General features: G+C 40.0%; 1 protein-coding gene across 12 annotated transcripts in view; it reads right to left on the minus strand.

Annotated features, from left to right (window-relative positions):
* The window catches only part of LOC117412168 (dedicator of cytokinesis protein 3-like), a 196,665-nt gene that overhangs the window by 47,684 nt on the left and 130,598 nt on the right, over window positions 1–18,383 (minus strand). For all 12 annotated transcript variants that reach the window (XM_058988761.1, XM_058988764.1, XM_058988760.1 and 9 more), the window contains 3 exons: window positions 17,684–17,768; window positions 10,518–10,559; window positions 10,062–10,216 (listed from right to left, as the gene is read on the minus strand). In XM_058988761.1, coding sequence (XP_058844744.1) covers window positions 10,062–10,216; window positions 10,518–10,559; window positions 17,684–17,768 — 282 coding nt within the window. The remainder of the gene's footprint in view (window positions 1–10,061; window positions 10,217–10,517; window positions 10,560–17,683; window positions 17,769–18,383) is intronic.

Below are 18,383 nucleotides of genomic sequence, written 5' to 3' on the forward strand. Positions count from 1 at the left end.
TACCCGAGAGACATGTGTGTATTTACGCATCATAGTTAGACAGACAAGACATTGGTTTTAGGCAGACAAGACTTGGATCACAGCATTAGTTTCAATAGGGATTTGGTTGGGACCCAAAAATTAAACCAAATTATAAAGAATGCTGGATTGTAGGGGGGGTGGAATTAGACAGATTTTACTGTAAACTAAATAGAACATTGCTAGGGTTACAAAAATACAGTATAATATTTAGTGTTGTTTCACCATGTTCACATTTTTGCTTTCATGAACATAGGTTTTATCAAAGGTCTTTCAAACACATCCAATAATAATACCTCCTGTCTCCCTCCTACCCTTCCTCTCCAAAACCCTGTCCATTCCAGCTCATCCAGAACTCCGCTGCCCGCCTGGTGTTCTCTCTGCCTCTCTTCTCCCACGCAACTCCACTACTCCACTCACTCCACTGGCTACCGATCACCGCTCGCATCCAGTTCAAGACTCTTGTACTAGCCTACAGATGTCTTGACCAGACTGCACCCAGCTACCTCCAGACCCTCATCTCTCCCTACACCCCCACTCGACCTCTCCGCTCCGCCTGCACTAGAAGACTGGCTCTACCTCCTCTACGCTCCCCTGCCTCCAGAGCCCGCTCCTTCTCCACCCTCACTCCGCAGTGGTGGAATGACCTTCCTACAGATGTCAGGACCGCCCAGTCCCTGACCACATTCCGGCGCCTCCTTAAGACTCACCTCTTCAGACAGCACCTGTAGAACTCCTCTGTTTTTCCCCTGGGACACTATCATCCTTCCTTAAATGCACTTCATTTGCTCTTATCTGCCCCCTATTTTACTGCATTTAATCCTGTACTTCAGAGTACTGTAATCTGCCAAGTGTTTAATCTGTAGTATTTTGTATTTAATCATATCTTGATGTAACTATCACTGTCACTGTTATCTGCTGTATTATTGAATTGTATTTTGTCACACTTGTACTTGCTTGAACCAAAGTAATTGTATTTATCTTGCTCTTATTGTATTACTTGTACTGTAACACTTGAAATGTATTTGCTTACGATTGTAAGTCGCCCTGGATAAGGGCGTCTGTTAAGAAATAAATAATAATAATAATAATAATAATAATAATAATAATAATAATAATAGCAAACATAGTTATCCATCAAAAGTCCTTTTTGGAGGTGTGGACAATTCAGATTTCCCTTTAAGAGAATCACTCCGCCTTTAAAAACACGGTTTTCATTTTGTTGAACTTGAATTGTAAACATGGTCATGGGGAAACAAATTCAACCTCCGAAAAGGGAAAAACTGGCCTGCAGAGAATAAAGAGTGCAATTCATATGCCCGCTGTTCGAAAGCCTTGTACCCATGTCCGGAGCAGCTGCTGTGCCACGCTGTGCTGAAGGCAGTGGTGGCACAGTGCCTGCCTTCACATTCTGTGCACAGACAATTTGGTACCTAGCAGGGGGTGTGCGCAAAGGCCCGGTAATTACAAACCACACAGAAGTTCTGATTAAATAAGGGAGCCAGACTCTGTTTGGATTTAGGACGGCACAAAATTTAGTCACCTGTGAATGAAATCGGGACATGGGGTGAGTTTCTCACACTCAGCAGTCTAAGACAATCTATTAAGGAACGCACTAGAACAGGCCCATCCACGGCAACATTAATCAGTGTTTACAATGTGCTGGCAAGAGCAATACCATGCAGGGAAACCATCTTCATTTTAGAGCCATTGAAACTGTGCTGCTTCAGTGCCCTCTGAGATTCAGTTAACAGTGTTCATTTATTTCACAGCTAACCACACCCAATGACAGACTGCTCTTACAGATTGTTTCTAGAGTTGGATTTTGCCAAAAGAACACCTCAAATCAGCACTGGCTCAGCTTGTCTGGCATTCCACGCAGAGATGACACTAACTGCTGCCATACTGAAAGCATTTCTACTTGTGAATTTCTTTCTCGGTGCTCAATTAAATCCAACCTAAAATATCTCAAAGTATTAAAAATGACTATTGAATTGGATAGGAGTTGAGCCCAAGTAAAATCTTTGTTTTTACAAAAGCAATCAAATACAGATTTCAGTTCTGCCCTGACACTGTTGGCTGTGGTGATTAAACAGGGATTTCAGTGCACAGTATTTATTAAAAAGGCATTTCAGCACACATACTTCATTTAAAAACGAATTTAATGACATTTTGAATGTGGATCTGAATAGAACACTATTGTAGCTGTTCTGCTGCTGAGAAAGGGACAGTGCTCAAGATCAAGGTTGTTTCTCCTTGTTTGGATATTTCAACCCTTCAGCTGGTCTTCATTACTCAGATTATATATTAAGACGTATTCTTCCTGCCATCTCTCAGATCTCATTTACTTGTAGAATTTGTCTTAGAAGGGAAATCAAATAAACAGTTTTCTGTGCAGTTTTTTTTTTTTAATTATCCTTCTGTTTGTGAGGGATTAACATAGCAACATTTCAAACAGATAGATTCAAGGTTCATGTCTGTGCAGACTCTCAGAACCTGGCTGTGCAATAGTGACTTTGCCTCTCAGTAATCCATTGTAATGGAATCGGCTCTGCACAAAGAAAAGGGAGGAAGGCAGCAATTAGCAGAACAAAGACTGAAACTGAATAGCAGAGGCTTCCACATGAAACAGGTGCTGTGTCTCCTTAGCTTAACTTTCCAAATGAACGAGAATCCACTGACGCAAAGATGATTTGTTTAAGCATTTCTTTACAGGGGGTCGACAAAATAGTAGAAACAACTGGCCTCTATAGCACATATTGTGGAGACTTAGTTTGAAGCATTAGGGGACAATAGACTAATGGTTAGGGGCAGGGTGTCCAGAGGAATGAAAACACTGGCATTGATAAAACACAGCCAATCTGTGTAGCTTATTTATATTATGATAGGTGTTTGTGTTTTGTTTTTTTTGTTTAACCACCAAACTGTTTCCTTTTAGTTCTACTGAAGAATAGATTTTTGAGTGCTTGAAGTTATGGACAGCATACACCCTGATTGCTTATTCCATATCATCTGTCAAATAGTGGCCAGGTAGAACTGCCAGGGCTTGCAGGGGTGCATCAATACTGTGTCAGCCATTAGACATCTAAAATCATATCACCAACCTGGGTATGGATGTGTGCAGGTATCAACAGGAATTATCATCTTTCTAGCTGTCACTCAAACACTTGTCATTCAAGCTTCCAGCAGGACAATCCTTTGCCTGACTGAGACTGTATAGTATGTGCTGATGTGAAGATGGTAATGTGTCTGGACATGGTGCACTCAGACTCCACTAGTAACAGCTATGTTCCAGGAAGAGGAAAGTTGTTGGTATTGTGAAAAGTAGGTCACAATGACTACAGTATGCTCATGCATTTGTTTTATTAAATTGCAAAAGCAGCTCCCATTGAAATAGCCTTCAATCTAAGTTGGTCACGGTGCCTTAAAATCTTCTAAGAAATAGAAATGCAACAATATCATTATGGACATTTGTTATGGTAAAAGAGATATGAAAAGCCTGGCCTGTACCAAATTTTAGTAATTTTAGTGGATGAGTGACTTTCAAAGTACATTTGCAGTACACAGACATACACTAGCATATATGTGTGTGACTTGCAGTATAAATATACTAGTTCCACCACTATTTTACCTCTGCGGGGATAATAAGATCCAAAACAGAGATAATTACCAGTGCTTGTGGACTTATTTCCTAAGTAGCAGCCCATAGGCAAAGGTTATCAAAAGGCCTCTCATCATATCCCAGAAACCCCTGCGAGGCAGCCTTGTGGCAAGTGTGGTGTCTCTACACTGTAAAGCAATTTGCTTTAATGCAGAGAGTGCACTATCTGAGCTCCAGCAGCAGAATGAACAATTGGCTGGTTGCATGTTAGCATCCTCCAGCCAAAATTACTGTAATATGCAGTTTTCTGGTCTGCCTTCATAAATCATTACAGCTGGTACACAAAAGAACTTCAATTAGCGCTTGTCTCACCTCATAAATATGGCTATAAACACACACACACACAACAAGTGGCAAAATATATATATAAAAAAACAAGATGTCCACCCATCACAGCTATATTACATTAGATACTGGCAAAGACTAAAGGAAGAGGGGGAAAAATCAGACGCCATGGAACGCTGTCTAGTAAAACACATGACAAAATCTCATCTTTATAAAGATTTGTGTTCTACATGATCCCAGCATGTTAGCGTTGGGCCCTGGGTGCTCTCGCCACACTGTAGCTTGTACTGCACCTGTCACAGCTGCCAATCTGGAAAACAGCAGGATCAGGTCATGAAATTACAGCTGACAGGCACACTTCTTATACACCAGTGCTGGTGTTTTTTTTCAAGCTGGAATTGTCTTGGTTGCTCTTCCTAGCTTATTTTGCAGAAACTGTTTAAAAGGTTCCTTGTTCAGTCGCTCACCCTTCTAATTTCTTTATTTTTTAACCGATTCATTCACGTGAAGACGGCTTGACACGACTGCCCTTTAAGCACAACTGTTTGTTCTAACAGGTCTTAGTCCCTCTGTTGAGTAGCACGACTGAATATGAACTAATTCAGAGTGAATAAGAGGTTAAGCGCAAAACCATGAACCCACTTCCTACATAGATAATTAGAACTAAGAGTCACAAAAGAATGGTGTTTAAGAGATACTTTATACATTTATTTATTAACTGTTTAATACTTTATCATTCTATCATTCTCGCTAGATGTTTATGCTTATACCACTATTTACTATGCTTACTAACTATTCCAGTACATTTATTTTTTCAAATATTACCACTGGGCAGGAGTTGATGGAGGTGGTGGTGGGGGTGGTTTCTGTATAGAGTTTGTCCATTAACTAACTCGCAGTAGCAGAGGCACAGAAACATTTGCACACCCCTAGTGGTCACCTTTAAAGGCTCCTCACTATAAAAATTCAGACTTTGGGAGTCTTTTCAGAAGCACCCCCCTCGGGTTAAAAACAAAGACCATAGGTCAGTAAGCATGCTAAATAAGTTTTACAAAATAAACATAATAGGATCATGAGAAATTAAATATTCAGATCATGTGAACAAAATAATGTAATTGTATGTAAAAATAATGTGATATCTTGTAACAATTGTAAGTCGCCCTTGATAAGGGTGTCTGCTAAGAAATAAATAATAATAATAAAACATAATAAATGTGAATGCTATAAAACTTAGAAATTAATTGTAATATTCCTATCTGCTATTTGTTATGCCTTTTCCTCTGTAAAGGAACCGCTGAACTAAAACACAACAACATGCAGTCACGCTGAGGGCATTCCAGGCAAATCCAAAAGCTAAACAGTTTGCACTCCCGGCACGGTATTAAAGAGTTGCATCATTCTCTTGAGGAACGGACTGCTGTTTAAACCTTAGCTTTTGCCGCCTACTTACAATGAGACTGCAATCTGGATCTGGATTATCCGGCATTGATCAAATAACGTTGATTTCTTTAGCGGTTGCCAAGCAGAATTCCTTTTTGTTTTTGGCAGTGGTCGTGAGAATGTCCCTGTGACCCAGTAATCCTGCAAAGAATTAGAGTGTGGCACAGAGGAGTCAATCTGAGAAAATCTGCATGACGGCCAGACTGATTAGATAAAGTGAACCAGACTGTCAAACCAAGATTATTTTGCTTTTTTCCCAATAATCCCCTTCTCATCTGGTTTGAGGATTCTGGTGTTTCAGACAGCGCAACTGACCTGATATTGATGGCTTGTGTGTTGGTGCCTGCTTTACTAAATAACTGTCCATTACAGACCTACTCACTCACCCATGGTCCAAGACAGGAGCAGTTGGAGGTGTTTTTGTGAATACTAAAAACCTGGAGATGGTAAAGAATTACAAAACAAAACAGCTTCTGTAACGCTAGTTTCGGCTCTCTCAGTTGGGGGCAGTGTTTGACAAGTGTTATAAAAAACGCCTACAAGTGAGGAAGGAGAAAAAATAGACACAGATGACTTACTGCAGAAAAGCGGCTGCATTTGTGTCTGCGTTAAGAGCACCCGAGACCTTCTTAATAAAGGGACCCGATTGTATCCACACTGTGAGGCAAGAGAATGAGATGTCTTTAACACCAGAAGCTTTTCCTGCTGTTTAGGTGACCTGAAGTAAACCCAGTGCAGTTAGGGAGAGAAGGGGATTGCATTGTGGCTCTTTTTTAGGAATCATGTGCTTCGTGGAGCTCTTTGAGAACCTTGCAATCACAAATCTGTTAACAAACAAGGTTGGTGCTGAAACAGCACCCAGCAACCATGTCTGCCTCCCTGTGAATTCCAGCTTGATCTTCATGAATTATTAAGCTGCCGCATTGGTCAGGATCCAGGCAGTGGTTAATAGAGGGTTTACTGTAGAGCTACGGATTGCTGCAGGCTTGGGGTTACCATAACAACACAAATTATCCGGATAAAATAAATAAATACATACAAAATACAGAGATTTGTGTTAACCTTCCACAACCCAGAAAGGAGAACTGCTTGTGTTAGGTTTGTAAGTTCAGTCCCGGTTACTGTAGCTTTGATAAAGTGATGCAAGACTAGAGCACAGGGAGCTTGTTTAGCACTGCTTAGGAAGTGCACAAAAAGATGACAATTTCAAAGCATGGTTTTCACAGGATTACCCATTAGCACAGGATTAACACACTGCGTATATAAATATGGAACTTTATAGTCTAATGAGACAACTGGAATGCTGTAAGATGATACATACAGGTGGGTATAGGTGGGTATAGTTTAGACTGCAGTTTGAGATTACCAAAGGAATGGCATTTCACGAATTGGGTTAGAAGAGATGGACTTTATTTTAACAAAAACAAAGCTGTTGTCTGGGTAACCTCAAGGCATGCAGAGACACTCACAGGAACTCAGCATGCAGTTTAGCCCAGAGCTGCAATTGCAGCTGTGCCTCTGCCATCAAACTGCACAAGGAACAATCAAAGTGAAACATGGAACAGCAGCAAATTAAGCCTAAAATAAATTCAGGGCTCAGCAGTGCTTACATAATGCAACGTTGCTGAAGAAACAGAACTGAAATGTATATCACACAGACAGATTAACAGATGATGAGACTCCACATACTGTATGTCAGGACTTGGAGTAGGTTAAACAGCTATAGTGTGTGCATGCACAAAGGGTCTGCAAATGGCCCACAAAGGGATTTCAAAACATTTCAGGCTATCCTCCCTTAAAAATAAACAAAATTGTAGATAATGAAAAAAACAAAACAATTTGATCTTCCCCTTATCTGTCAAACACCTCCCAGTAATTCAGAGTGGATGTCACTAATCACTGGTTCTCATCATTTATTACTCTTGGAAAAGAATTAGACTGCACCCAGAGGTTCTGAAAACCCGTTGAAGCCAAGAGGACTAAATATGGTCTCCATTTTTAATTTCTTTATGTAGGAATGTTAAAAATAGAGACCATAAAAAATGTATTTTAGTGTGAAATTGAATGTGATTGTGGAACATTGCAGCTTTAACCGACAGATAGAGCTATCCACCCACGATCCACATTTTAATTTGCATAATAAGGCTGTGACAGGGAGGACCCTGTCGCTGGTTCTTGCATGGATGTGTGCCTTTATGGAAGCAGCTGGGACATGCAACAGGAGAGGCGTTGCTAGGCAACCGATTGAGCAGGAGGGCTGATTGGATGGGGGAGCTTGCCCGGGGAGCCTGCGCGCAGCTCAAAAGGACAGCACGAGGCTACTGCAACGCCATGACCGCACAGACGGACGCTGAGCGAAAGCTTGCTTTGTGTACATTGAGGAGGAGAGCATCTGCTCCAGAGGACACAACTACTGCACGAAACCTGTCGGAAAAGACCTGGAGTCGCCAGGAGGACGTCGGGACTTATTTAGGTTAGTTTAGGGGATTTGATCCCAACAACCAATATAGAGAGGGTTTCGTAGGGTAGGTTCCTGGAGTGGGACATCTCTTTTTGTGAGGCTAGTGCTCTCCGTTTGTGGCAAATGTTTATTTTTAGCTTTGTTTTGTTTTCTTTATTAAATCCGACAATAAGGCTACCATAGTGGCAGGACCTGTGTTGTTATTAAATCTGCGCGCCAGTGCAGCGTGTCAACACCCAATGCTCTGCGTCTGCCTTATTATTATTCAGTGATGACCCACGTATGTAACATCGCTCTGTTACAAAGGCACATCTCCATCTAACTCTTCAGATCAGCCCCTGCAACGGCTCTGCAACACTTTCTGAAGGGAAGCCACATTTTTGATGCAGTTTCAAAGGCAGGAAGAGTTAAATACTAACCACAGGGAAAATAAGTCCCTTCATTAGAAACACAGTAGGATTTAAACAGATAGACTATACCTCAGAGAGGATCCTCTAATTCCTGCTGGCAAGCCAGCATTTTATCAGAAGCCAGCATTTTACTGGTTTTTTTTACCAGTTGAAGGAGTGATTCATCAAGGAAAACAACAACAACAACAACAACAACATGCCAATACCATACCATCAATTACATTTTGAGAAGCAGGTAGCCTGAGTGAAAAATGAAAGCCTTTTTAAACTACAATGAAATCAATCCCCTTCAACTCTTTCAATGCAATCCTAATTAAACACAATAAAGACACAATACAAACACATGTTGAAATGATCAATGCTTGTAGATTAAAGGAGATTCTAACCACGCTTTTAATATCAAGAGAATTATCACTCCCCCTGTTCCTGGGTTGGGCTCTGCTTTTTTTTTTTTTTTTTACATATAGATTCAGGATATACAGATTTTTCAAGTACAACAATGTCTATACCCTCCATTGTAAATTCTGCTGCAAACCTAATATTCATATTTATAAGTGGATTCTCTGAATACAGCAGTATCTGCATCTTTGGTCACTGTATTTGGCATTAGTAATTATACAATGATGGTGATCCCTAGTCTAGTCATGAAGGAAACCCTGAAGTGCCTATTGTGGTCCTACTGCTAGTACACAGTTTGCCAGACTTTGTAATAGACAACAACATATAGATCAGAACTGTGACTGGCTCCACTAGGTGAGGCTGGGAAAGATCAGGATTAAAGTATGATCATTTGGGTACTGTTAGAGATAAAACACAGTCTTTCTAATTGAATCCAACAGGTTCAAAGCAATTACATCAATCCATGGTGCCACACCTGCCTAAGGAGCTGCTACACTGCTGGTGGAGAAACTCCACAGAGACCTGGCACACTGGAACATGGAGATTGATGACCTTAATGAGAACATAATGAGCCTAGTCTTGTACAGAAGGTAATTTCCTGCATGCCACCTCCAGGAAAGAGAAGAGGCAACAGGTTTTGATTACTAGCTGTGGCTAACTGCCCAGAAATACTTCCATAACAAAACCTGCTCGCAGTACTGCAAATCCGTAATCTGAATCCAGTTAACCCTCGCACGGAGCCTCTAAAAACAAATCTGCGACAACAGTGCTACTTAAAATAGTTCATAGTACTTGTTTTATTATTACTTTGCATGTTTTATTGGTTGGGGGGCCCTTTCTCTTATTTTAGCAAGTCTCCGATATTAAGTTAAACAACTGTTTTGGCCTATGTTTCACCTAAATATCCCCATACTGTATGTTGCTGGTATACTACCCTCTTACGTGTATTGAAATTACACAATTGTACACAAGAGTGCAATATCAAAGAAAGCATTATTTTATTTACTTACTTGATTATACCAATAGTACAATTATGTCTAGTTCACTTTTTATTTAGATGTATTACTACCGTCATGTAAATGGAAACATTTTTAAATAGTCTACAGATACTTACAACTTATTTCACAAGTAATGTAGTCAATAGGATCTTTGTAATACTGTATTTAAATGAAAAGCTTTTGTATTCACTGTGCCTACCTGTATCACAGCAATGAGCTCGGATTGACCCAGAGTTTGTTTTACTTGCAGGTTAAAAAAGCCTTGGTCGCCGTCGGACGGTTTGTCAAAGAAGTTTGCTCGTTTATTTACTACTTATGAATCTATCAGTAGAGTGTTTTCTCGTTCTGGTTCACAGTTCACTGTATTGATGGTTAGCGGAGGTCCCTACCTGATCTGTTTGCCCTCCCTCATGTCAAAGAGAGAGAAGAAGACATCAGTGTCTTCTCCGATGGTGTTGTAGGTGAAACTCTTCAAATTGAGGAAGAGATGGTGAGGGATTGGGATCCGGCAAGCCTCCCCATGGCGCTGACGCATGCTGTCCCCCTGGGCAGAGAGAGCGATATAATCAACGATTGCAAGATGTTACATTTTCAGTTAATGGTCTGAAAACTACACATTTGATTGGATAGCTCTGTAAAGCAATATTCAATATTCATTCCCAACTTATGGCACAAAGAATATAATGTGAGTGTACTGTACAAAATGGATCAATACTAGACATACACAAAGCAAAACACTTTAAATAGTTTTAAAAATACCACAGGCCCTATTCAAAAGTTATTTAAAGATTTATTTATGCAAATGAGTACCTTGGATTACAAATGGACTTTCCTTCTAAACTCACCTGTGATGTGCTTTGCTGCACGCTGTGTCTGCTGGATAAATGCTGCAAATAAAAAACAAAGAAAAATGAGTCACTCAGTGCATCCTAGAACAGATGGAGAACTGGGAGGCCATGTCTTTAGGAGATGCTTTCAGAGCACCACGTCTAAAGCCAGTTCTTTGCTTTTTATTTAATCAGTTTCATTTACAATCCGTTGAGGGATAAACATTCCTGAATAAAATAGTCACTTATCCCCAGAACAATTTTAAAGCCCTTGCAGACTTGTGAAATCAAGGTTGTCCATGCTACCTTTAATGGGCCTACATCCTGGTGACAGTGTTCTGTTAGGTGTTTCTAATACTTCTGTTCAACCCATGTGTTATTCATGTAAAAATGAATACAGACATTATTGAATCCCAAATAAATTAATCCATTGGGATTCTGCAGAGGGGTGAGTGAATTGTGAAAACCTAGAACAGTGCCAAACTTAAAGAGGACTGTGTTAAGGCTGCAGTAAACAGGGAAGGAAGCCATAAAAACGAGAACACACTAAAAAGATATTTTAATAGACTTATGTCTGCAGTGGAGTGAATAAACACCTCTGATATTTTCTTCAAGATGTCTCCTTACGGTATTTAATTCCCACAGATTGCTTCTTTATGAACCAGTGAAGTTCACAGGGAATCATACACAAACTGAAAAATGCCTTGTATCAATGTAAGATGAGAGAAAAAACTGGAGGCTTACAGGAAACAATAGAAACACCACCAGCTCAAGAAATCTCATCAGGGCAAATTGAAATGCCCTAGGATCAAGGAGCTACAAGGACATCAAGCGGTCAACAAGCACCAGGCAAAATGTCACACCTACCAGCCATAAGTCTGCAGCAAATCATTCTTGTCTGGTGGCATGAAAAGCTGTCCCTAATCGGTGAAGGGTTGATTAAAACATTTCTACAGGGATAGCTGACTTGAGTTGTAACAACTGTCCTACAACTCTGCAGTCTGCAGTGCTGGGAAGCGACATCCAAGACATGCATTGAATATGAGAGCAGAATGTTTTCCAGTTCTAATACATATTGCAAGCTCACATAGAAACTCATTCAGCAAGACACTGCATCAGTTACATTAACAGGCTTGCAGGAGCCTGTTAATGTAAAAGGTGAACATATCTTCCTTGAATGAGTTAGTGGTAGAATGGAGAAACAGCTGTATTAAAAAATAAAAACCATGTTTGGTAAGGACCTTGTCATGGGAGAGGTGCTGCTGAATCTGGCATATAAAAGGGCAGGTAACATCTGCAATTCAATGACATGTTGATGTGCATGTGTTTACAGAGGCTGCCTGTAGCTGCAGTCAAAAGGTAATTATGTTGAACCTTGACAAAATCTAAAGCTGGGAATGGTGACAAGAAGGCCTCAAGAGTCACCCAAAAAGCGTCCTCTTGGACAGTCATACAAGACAGACAGACCTAGGGCAGAAAAGACTACAAGCCTTACTAGATACTCATAGGGCACTGCTGTGTTGTAAGAGCAAACAGTGACTCACTTTCTCTGGCTGTAAGTATTAAGTATGGAATTCAACATTGAACTTATGCAGCAATTCCTCAGCTGAATATAATCACATTCTTTGTTCAAGAAAACAAAGCCAGTTATCTTTTGTAATAGTTTTGAGCAAAACAATTAGGGTGCATGCAGAAGTAAACCACAAAAGTGATTGAAAATCTATAGAAATAAATGCAATAACGGCCCTTGGTATACACTGATTTCCATAACAACCATTCTCGTTAATACCTTTACACAGTCCATTAAGAACAACTAACAGTTCCTGCGTTTACCTTCTTGCTAAATGTACAGGTTCTTTGCACATAATTTTTATTTTTCCAAGGATAGCCGTAATGTTGTCAGGGTCCCCGTGAAATCTGCTACAGTTAGAAACGTGGGTCTGTATTTTAAAGCAGTGCAAAACAAATAGTTCAGAAATGAATAAAAGCAGTGTCCATCCTTCATATTCTTCTGTAAATCCCAACAACTACAGTTAGCAGGTCATAGAGGTTTTTGTCACATAGATAAACTAGGTTATGTACACCATTGAATTTGTGTGATTTGTCGGTTGCTGGTCACAAAATGTTGCCTATGTCTGTGGACCCACTTGCGATTGAAGTTGTGTTTTCCGGTGGCTGTTTTCTGCAAACGTCACCATTTTAGGAGACAGTGATGGCTTTAAAAAAACGCAACCACTGTGTTGGGGGAGCCGGTTGCACTATCATGCCCTTCTGAGATCCTTCTGTCTTCCAATGATTGTTCTGCAACTCTCACACAGCTTATTTAGGTCCAGTGGATCACATGACTCATCACGTGACCACATACATTTGCACACATGACAGGCTGTGAACTTTCCCATTTTAATTGGATTCTCTGATTCTTTGGCCAGTTAATGTATAATATACATGGTATAAATTATGCCACAGGACAAAGGAACAGTCGTTGGAAGTGCAAATACACTAAATAAATGATGACCCCGTACAATGTCCAAGCCATGCAGTCCATTCCTGCTGCACCAGCTAATTTATGGCAACACAAAGAACATTTCCTGTGATATTTATATTTACGCTCTGTATAGTAAATGCTGAACTCATCACTATGTAATGTGTGCCTAATTGAACAGATTATGATGTGTGATTAGTTGTGCTGAAATTGCCTATTTATTTAACTCCTGTGGATACTGCTCCCCAGTTCCACCTCTTCACAATGTACTGCAGTTTGAATACAAGGCCAGCTGTGTTTGCTCTCTCTTCATTTAAGGCAAATCTTGGCACTCTTTTCTGCAGGCCTCTCATGGCTGTCTGTTAGGGAACGTGGCTCATTAATAATGTCAGGGAGAGGCCGAGCAGCAATGAATATCTTGGCTCAGCCCAGCATCTTTCAGATACAATTAACAAATTGCTTTTTCTTCTGCCCATGCCAGTGCAGAAGGAAGCCTGTTTCTAACAGCTAGGGAAAGCATGACTGAGCCTTGACTCCCACTTTTGTTGTGTTTGTTGAATGGATTGGTTTAATGTTACAGGACATTGACAGGACATTATTTCCCTGTGCCCTGGTGCTGAGGTGTGTCATCCTGAATCTCTTTGTAGTCTGTTATTGATGCCAAAGTGGATTACTCTATCAGGGAGGACTTCGCTATATTCCTTCACGGAATTTGCGGTCAATAGACTCTTTTAATTATTCCAAAAACAAGGCTACAGTCAATGGGTGACAGAGCATTCTGCAGTTATGCACCAAGATTGTGGAATGCTCTTGCTGGGGTGATCTCTGGGACTTTGGATATTTTTTAAATCATGTCTTAAAACATACTTTTATACACTAGCATTTCCTAATGTTTATATCTCTAAACTTTAATTAACTGTACAGTGCTTTGTGGTGTTTGTACATGAAAGGTGTATATATAAAATAAAGATTTGTTCTCTGTCCCTCCTCTCCACCAACCCAAACAAAGGAAACATTCCTTAGGATTTTTAGGATTGGGCCCAAACCCAGCCCTCTCCCGCTAATCAGATTCTTGCATGACCCCAAGGGCCTGACTTATATTTGAACTCCATTCAATTTGCATCACATTTTGTTAAAGTATATAATCAAACTGTTGTTCTTGCAAAACTGGTTTTACTGGTTTTGTAACATTTACAGTTGTATTTCTGATGTAAAGACCTTGATAAAAATGGACTCCATGTGTATACACATTATAAAACTATAAACGAGTTACTTTTGTAGCTTTAAGCTACGCCGCCCTAGCTCTTAAATGATTATTAGCTTCAAAATAAATCACCATAGGGATTTCAAGAATATCAAGCATGCACTGCTTTAGGTTTGTGCTGAAAGGATGGGGCTTAAATCATAGAAATTACCATTTATTTAAGGTAATTAGGGCATATTTGCTTTCACTTTTGTTTTCCTTTGAAGACTCATGGAAAGGCACTAATTAAATGCCTTCGATACGTTTCAGCTTTAGCTAGCTGGAGACTTTAATCAAGCTGTAGGAACCTCCTAAATCTGGAATGTCCTGGGTTGAAACCCCAGGAGCTGCTATCATACCTTCACAAACAGCCTCGCGTCCACCAGGCCTTGCGCAGGGCACACTAGCAGGCAACAGAGGAGAATGAAAAATCAGGGCAGACTTCCAGCTTCACAGTTCAGGGTCTCTCAATTAATTAGAAGTCAGCTTTGAAGCATGAGCCAAAATTACTCCTGAGAGCGCATATGTAAATTCGGAGATGTTAAAAAGCTTTGAATTACACAAAAGTTTTTAGCATCCCATCAGGAATTTTAAAGTTACTTTCCACAGCAGTGAAATAAAAGCCCTTGGATGTCACTAAAGCCAGTGCCTATTTTTACACCCACCTATCCTGTGAGGTAACTTTGATTTCACTTGTAAGGGTTTTCACAGGTAGCAAGAATACCCCTGCAACAATCATTTATGCCAGGGTCACTGTCCTGAGAATTAAAATACATGGTGGTTGAATATTGTCCAGAAATGAGAGCAGCTTAGTCACTGAATTGTACAGCAAGGATGCCAGCCTTCCATACGCCTTTATAAAATAAGTCTCTCCTCTCTCTAGCACAACAACTTCTCTCAACTACTTCATTATTTTTTAATAAATAACTTTGATTTCTAGACTTTTCAGTTCAGCTCATCCTACTTCCCTTGTACCGTACAGTATGAAAAAAAACAACAGACACGAACACATTTTGGCAATATAAGAAGATTTCCATCCGTCTTAAGTATGCACATTTTTTTTTTTTTTTTTTATAAATTTAGTAGTCTCCAATTGTTTTTATAATTTATTCTCCCAATTTGGAATAGACTATTTTTAGGCTCATCTCACCACTACCACCCCTGCGCTGACTCGGGAGCGGCGAAGACGAACGCACGCTGTCCGAAGTGTGTGCTGTCAGCTGACTGCTTTTTTTCACACTGCAGGCCCACCTTGCAGCCACCTCAGAGTTACAGCGTGGGTCGCTAGTGCGCGGTGAGCCAAGGACACCCTGGCCGACCTAAGCCCCCCTCCCCGGGCGGTGCTCGGCCAATTGTGCGCCGCCTCCCTGGGAACTCCCGTCCACGGTCGGCAGTAGAATAGCCTGGACTTTAACTGGCGACGTCCAGGCTATAGGGCTCATCCTCCACTCCACGTGGAGCGCCCTTACCGGATACGCTACTCGGGAGCCCCCCAGTATGCAAGTATTTTGACATGACAATATGGTGGATGTAAGTCATGGTGCATTTACATAATAACTTGTCATTACTAAGTACTGTTGTACTATTATTAATGGGACTGCAAATAAACCCTTCTTCATATACAGTAAACTGAAAACACATTTCGCAGAAAATTGGGAAGCTATTCGTTGACTGAATTCCAGTGACATTCCTTCTGACGAGAGACGGAAAGAGAGAACAAAATGTTAGCTCAACTAACTTTAATGTTCTCTCCTGAGGTATTCCTCTAGACCCTGCTCCCCTTGCAGTTGAGAGACAAGACTGCAAACAGTTTGTAATTACAAATGAGCTAGACTAGCTATGTTTTATTTGTGTAGTGTGCAGATTGTATTGTCTTCCAGTTCATAGGCACTGTATACACCTGTGGCCAACACTTTTCATTCAAAAGCTGTTATTGGTGTATATATTATGATCCCAAGGTTTGGGTAAGGGTTTCAATATGCACTGTGTACTCAAAGCTGATGGGGTCATATTTCTCCTTGAGACCCTAACATATGTACGCATTAGTGGCTATAAGCTGGTGCATTCAATTGTCTTCAGGCTAGTCAGTCGATTCAATCTGAGCTACACAATTATTTTCAGTTTTAAAACTGTAATAATCTATAGAATTTCAAATCATCATGGAACGTCAAGAATTAGAAAAAAAAAAACACTCATTTTTCTTTCAGGTAGTGCTGTTTCTTTCACATTCTCTGCAGTACCACTGGTTGCTAAGCAACCTCAGGGCATCAGGAGAAATCCTGGAAGAGCCAGTACTATGTCTATATGCGTTATAACACTACCTTTTCTGTTGTTTTCCGATATGCCTGGTTCACTTGAGATACCTTTCAGTACTATTTCAGAATTACATGACAGCTATGATCTCCCCCACAGCATAACGGCCATGTTTAGGGTCCTCTTATCAGGAAGGAGGGAGGGCTACTACTATATGACTCCTCACACGAGTGACACAGACATCTTAAAACAGATTTAAACGTTGGCTTTTACAGCTAAAATAGGAACAATACATTGGACAACCACGTATTTAAAAAGGGTCAAATCTATGTTTATTTACCCCATTGAAGGTTTTTGTCACATTCATAATGCCTGTTGTTATTTGGCAGATTATACATATTCTAAAAAATAAATACCTTGATTAAGAATGATCAGCTGCCATGGGACAACCTAGGCTATATATCTGTACTAATATGGAGAGAAATCTATTGAACATAAAATAAACAATTCAAAGCAAAAACCAACACTTGCCACTGTGAATACTTGCATTTTAAAAACAAAGCAACACAGCAAGACTGTCTTAGAAAACAAGTAAAAACATAAGTCAATTTCTAGAAGTACTTCAATCCTATCACTTTTTTATTTCCAGATATAAAAAAAAAATGTATGACCTGATAGTTCAGAAGGCAGGTCTCTCTGGTATAGGAAAAGGATTTAAATAATAAACACAGCACAAAAAAATACTAATAAAAAAGAACAGCAGTACAACAGCACAAGTATTAGGATGGCAGCTCTTTAATTCATATCATTTCACACCAATTCCTTATACATTACAGAGCAGCCATCAGGTCTTTTAAGCTCTAAGTACTTTAACAACTCTCAATTATTATGGATGCAGCACAAAGGTCAACAAAGCTGCTTTTTACAAGCAGTAAGCAGTCTATGAGGAGTTCTGCTTTCTGAACCGCTCTTAAAGGTAATCAGAAACTATGCTAGTAGTGATTGTCTTATATATTGAGTTCTGGGGAGCTCCTTTATGGACAGCAGATTGAGCTGATATTAAAATAGGACAACTCATCCTTAATAATCTGATCAATGATTTGTAAAGATTTATTTTAAGAGTATAACAATTTGTTAATTGCCATATTTATAACCCATACACCTCCCTCCTCTCCTTTTCTCCTCACCCACTCCACCTTCACCTACCATTTTGTAGAGGTCCGAGACGCTGATCTGTTCTGCATCTGCCATCTCAAACTCTTTTCTGGGGACCAGGTCCAAGCCTAGGTGCCTGTCAGGGAAAAAAATAATAATTACATTTAGGCCAGAGTGTGTGTGATGATCTTAAAATAACTGTCAAGGCTGCAGCCCAACCAATACCAACACGTGTAGACATAAAATATGTTTCTTCCACCTGTCTGCAGAGCTCAGACCGGAGCAGCCAGTTGCATTGTTGCTTTTGTTATATCAAAACATTGTGTGCACCATTTTGTTCAGTCACACATTTGACTTTCAAATTTTCTTGTTCTACTAAATAACCTTCTCCCCATTCAAAACATAGCAGCACCATTGTAAAAACAATACATAATAAAAAATAAAAAAAACGTTTGGAAGTCTTCATCAACGTCTGAAAATACTGTTGTATTTTGCATCTTATTACGATGTGTGGTGGCAGTCTTATTATTTCCCTTGATAATATAGTATTTCACACCTCCTTTGCCCAATGTCCTTATTTGCAATGTCAAGACAAAAAAGCATTACAGGTAGCAATAACCCAATTTAAAAAAGAAAAAAAAAAACTCCAGTATTAAGAAAGATAGTTTTAAAAACGTATCATGCTTGTCAAAATGATTTGTGTCACTGAAAAATCCCCCTTTACACCAGACGTGAATGTACAAGCGAGTGA

This window comes from Acipenser ruthenus, chromosome 16 (genome assembly GCF_902713425.1).
Source record: "Acipenser ruthenus chromosome 16, fAciRut3.2 maternal haplotype, whole genome shotgun sequence".
In the NCBI taxonomy this organism is placed as follows: Eukaryota; Metazoa; Chordata; class Actinopteri; order Acipenseriformes; family Acipenseridae; genus Acipenser; species Acipenser ruthenus.